General features: G+C 49.5%; 1 protein-coding gene across 1 annotated transcript in view; it reads left to right on the top strand.

Annotated features, from left to right (window-relative positions):
• The window catches only part of LAMP5 (lysosomal-associated membrane protein family, member 5), a gene marked incomplete at its 5' end in the record, with an annotated part of 8,657 nt that extends 3,960 nt beyond the window's left edge, over positions 1-4,697 (top strand). The window contains one exon of the mRNA XM_010132091.1: positions 4,519-4,697. Within this exon, the coding sequence (XP_010130393.1) occupies positions 4,519-4,697 (179 nt within the window). The remainder of the gene's footprint in view (positions 1-4,518) is intronic.
• Positions 4,698-4,778: the final 81 nt, after the last annotated feature.

Here is a 4,778-nt window from a genome sequence, read left to right as displayed (position 1 = left end):
TCAGTGAGGCTTCACCCGGGGCTCCGCCGTTTCTCCCAGCAGCACGTCCCCACCAGCCCCGCAGACCAGCGTGCCCTCGGCACACGCGTGGCGAAACGCGGCCCATTGTGGGGTCTGAGAATCGCTGCCAATCTTAAATCACAGTAATTAGCCTTCTCCTTTTTGGTTCATTAATTTCCCATTAGGTAAAATTCCTATTAATTATGAACAAGCTACAGAACATTTTAAATATTTTAGAGCGCAGGAAGAGACCCGCTAGAGCAGAAGAATCGCCGAGACGCAGGAGGGTCAAGGGCCCTTTTGCCACAAAGAGATGGGGGGAAAGGTTTTGTCATCAGTCCTGACACTGTCCTGTGTGGAGCAGATTAAAAGGCTTGTAGGGTGTGCTTGCATTGCTTTTATATTTTTGAATGCTTAAACTCATGTATGAGAATATTTTTTTTATTGTCTTTTTTTTTTAAGACACCGCTTTCAGCACTCACAAATATAAACATTTATATAAATACACATAAATATATTTATTCACCCTTTTAAATACAGAAGGAGCATATTATTTTTTTGTTCAGAGCTTGGGAAATTCAGTTTTTTTGAAATAGGGACAGTGCATGTACATTTTTCAGATTGAAAGATTGGTAAAAAGATTTGGAGTAATGTGAGGACGTTTAAACAGGTGAAAGAACCCCACAGAAATTGTCATCTCTTGGTTTTAATCAAAATAATGCAAAATACTTCTACACAGGGATGCAAAGGCTGAGAATTAGGGATGAGGATTCTGGCAGGGCTCAGCTCCCTCTGAGCCACCCCAAGGTGGGTCCTTGGCTCCAAGTAGCTCCTCTTTGCAAGGTGTGTGGCCACATTTAAGCAGACACCCAGTCTTCTTTCTTCCTCTCTTTCTTTTATTTCTAAGCCAATCGCTTACAAATGCCTGTCTCAAAAATCCCTCCTGGCGTGCCAGGCACAACCGGGCTGTTTTTCCATCCCTTCAAACAGCCCTTGCGCCAGTCCTGAGGCTCGTGGTGGCGACTGCGGGAAACCGCTGCTCTGTGTTCTGCTGTGCTGCGGTTTGTTCTGCGGAGGGATGCTGAGACAGGAAAACGGGCCTGTCGGGTGGTTTCGTAGCCTAGGACTGAAATTGGACGAGCACTCACCATAGAAACGGTGGCGGTACGTGAGCCCGGGTGCTGCCGGGGGTTGGAGGAAGCGCAGCACAAAAGAACAATGAGGAACGTTACCTAAATGCCTCCTTTGTATCCTCCTGCGGTCTCTGATGGGACTGGGCTGTGGTCCTCTCCCGCAAAGCGGTGGCCCTGCCGGGTTCGGGATGCAGCAAAGCTCCCAGCATCATCTGAACTTTGCACATAGCTAAAATTTACCAGGGACCTTTTTGCTTTTCTGGACTGAAGGTAAAACCCAGCGATTTGGGAAACGCCGAGATCCCTGTGACCTGGAGCAAAATACTCAGGAAAACGTGCTGGGAAGGGCTGTTTTCCTGCAGAAGGCATTGATTTAAGATACGGAGCAGTTCCCGATGCGATGGCGTTTCATTTGTCATGCATCAGCCAGCACCGTGCTCGATGGGGCTGAGTGTCCGAATCTGTGTTTACCATGGGCTTTATGCAATCCCTTCTCCCCTCCCGCTCCCCCTTTGCACGTTGCTTTTCTGAGAGACCACGGATGATACCTGTCACCTTCCTCCCCACGGCACTGAGGGCCTCCTCAACGCAATGCTTTGAACTCTCGGAGCGAAAAATGCTGTCTAACTGTTGAAGTACATCGTTAAGAATGTGAAAATATTTTCATTTGTTGTACAGTGATGTGCTTTGACATTATATGAATGTTAAAATACAAAAATCATCCTCCTAGCAGTCAGCATCTGGAGAGCCTTAGTCCTGCTGCAAATACGTTCGTGCCTCGGTACTGGGTCTTCCCATTCCCTCTGCGCTCTCTGGAGAGCCCAGACTTTGATGATCTGCTCCAACAGGAGAACGTGGATGTGTTTGGTGAGGAGAAGGTGTTGGTAAGGCAGGAGGTGGCTGCCCTGCAAGCCAGGGCAGAGCCCTTTCTGCTGGGGAGAGCACATCCTTTGGGGTCGTGCTGCTGGAGATGGCGAGCTTTGCTTGGAATTCTTTTCCCCTGTGTTTTCTATTTTTTTCCTTTTAATCCTCTTTAAGAAGTGTCAGGATAAAGACATATCTTCCCTGCCTGCTCGCCAGAATTGACACCTTTTTGAGTTGTGACTCAGACACTTAAATACAGCTGTGGCTTTCTGTGGACACCTGAGTTTTGGCCACGTCCTCTGGCACATTTTCTGCTCCGCAGCCGGTTTGCTTTGGCAAGAGCTGGGAATTCAAATATTCCAAGCCAGTGCATTAAAGTTGGGTTAACCCTCTGTGCTGGCGTTTTTACCTTTGCCTTCTTCACCAACTGCAGACCCCGGTGTCCACCCCATTCTCATGCAAACACAGCGTCACCCTTGTTCAAGGAAGGGCCCAGGGGCAAACCCTCCCTCTTTGGGTGCAGGTGAATGCCCTCCGTTGGGTTTACAACTTCAGTCCTCTGTAGGGTTTAAGCTAAACCACTTTCAAAGTGAAAACGAATGCTCTCCGGAGGAGATGGCAGCGGCTGGACCAAACCGCTGCCAATTGGCACATCAGCCCATCCCAGCCCGCCTGCTCGGGCTCTTGCAGCTGCGTGGTGAGTGCACGGGAGCTCCTCAAGCACCGAACCTTCCCGTAGGAGGGGTGATACTTGGTACCAGCATGTGGGGTCATGGGGTTGTAGCACCCCACGGCCCTGCCCCGTGCGTGGCTTTTCCCACAGTCAGGGATGGGGATGCCAGCCTGCCTTGCTGCCTCGGTGCTGTGCTGTAGCATCCTGAACTGTGAAGACTTCCAGAAAGCTCTAGAAAACCAATTTGGGGAGCTAAATAATAATGAGGGGTTTTTCCCCTTTCTCCTTAACACAAACAAACAAAACCCCTGCATTGCAGCAATTGCTGAATCGCCTGTAACACAGTCCTGGTGATTAATCACTCCTCCGGTGAAACAGTGAGCAACTGGAACTGAAAAGGACATTTTTTTTTTTTTAGTTGTTAGACTATGTTTCACTTTCGCTTTCTTGTTTTACTTAATTTTCAGCTTGAAACATTTCCTGATGGCATCGCTGCAAGCCGGGTGCTCGGACAACAGCAGCAGAGCTCCTGGAGGTGCTGGAGCCGTTGCAGACTCGTCCCTCCTGTCACCTCCTGCCTGGGCCTGGGGAGTCTCCGGGGTTTTCCTGCCCTTTGCCACATGCCCTTAGATTTGCAGAGCACTTGCCATTCATGGGTATGGCAGATCTCTGCGTCTTGCAATCAGCTGCCTGGGGAACCCATCTGGACAGGCTTTAGCAGCGGGAGGAATTAGTGGTGCCCTTTGTATCATCTGCTCATCAAACATGCAGCCTTTTTTTTTTTAACCTTTTTTTTTTTAGTAATTGCTGTTTTTGTTGTTTTCAGCACAGCTCTAGTACTGTGAAAATGATGATCCAGGGGCCAGAGCAATGTGCCTCCTGTACCTCATAAAGTTCTTTTTTTTTTTCTTTTCTTCTTTTTGGTCAGGCAGCCCCATCTTGGCAGCATTGGCTCTGCCTGTCCAACAGCCCCATGGGGAAAAAAGGAAATCATGGTCCTGTCATTCAGGCTGGCAGTAGACTCCGGAAGCATGTGGGAGCTGAGCCAGGATTACCCACGTAACGTGTTTCTTAACCTTGGTGGCCATTGCAAGCTAAATAGAACGGAGTTTTCCCTTTCTGTCTGTGGTTATTATTATTTTATAGTGGTTTCTGGGGCGGTGGAGGGGACTCTTAGGCCAGAGGGAAAAACACTGGGAAGGCTCCTGTGGCTTCTGCTCACCCTTTGCTATATTTGACAAAAAACGTAGGGTGCCGTTGACCACAAACACACGTGTGCTCTGCCAGCGCTGTTGAAGTCCTCCAGGAGAGCTCACAGAGCAGGGGGAGCGATGCTCTTGGATCCCTGTGAACCTGCAGGTAGAGGGGAAAAATCTTTTAACGACGAGCGGAGTAAGTCTGATGCAGGATCCGAGACTTACTGATGCTGAGGTCTGGAGATACAATATTTACAGACTCTCTAACTACATAAACAAGGCGGCTCCTCACCCATGGTGAGGAAACTTGTATGTTTGCTGCCCGGCTCCCGGCAGCGGCAGAGACCTGAAGAGTTGCTTATGGGCATGGAAGCTTTTTCTCCCGCTGTGCTGACTGGTTTGGTAGACGTTCCCTCTCCCTCCAAGCCCTGCGGTGTGTCTGCCATTGCACTTTCCTCCAAAGCAATCGATTTTCTCCCTGAGGTGCTGGTGATGGTTGCTGTCTCTCCTTGCTGGTTTTGCTGAGCAGGGATCCCCGGTGCAGAGCTGTGACTTCGGGCAGGTCGGTTCTCGACTGCAGCGGCAGGTCCGATGTCCAATGGCTTATTCATTGCTCTCTCTTTTGTTATTTTTTTTTTTCCTTTCTCTGCAGAACACAAGTGCCCGGTGGACCAGAGGGAACAGCTGGAAGAAACCCTGCCTCTGATTTTGGGCCTGATACTGGGGTTGGTTATCGTGATAACCCTCTGCGTTTACCACATCCACCACAAGCTGACAGCCAACCAAGTGCAAATTCCGCGGGACAGATCTCAGTACAAACACATGGGGTAGGGGACCGAATCGAGCAGCCCAAGTATTGATCAGGTAGAAAAAGCAAAAGCACTTTTTTCTGAGGGTGAGGAAGGTTCGAGG

This window comes from Buceros rhinoceros, unplaced genomic scaffold (genome assembly GCF_000710305.1).
Source record: "Buceros rhinoceros silvestris isolate BGI_N320 unplaced genomic scaffold, ASM71030v1 scaffold8752, whole genome shotgun sequence".
Lineage (NCBI taxonomy): Eukaryota > Metazoa > Chordata > Aves > Bucerotiformes > Bucerotidae > Buceros > Buceros rhinoceros.
Note: the sequence above shows the minus strand (reverse complement) of the source record. Positions and strands in the feature narration are given on the sequence as shown.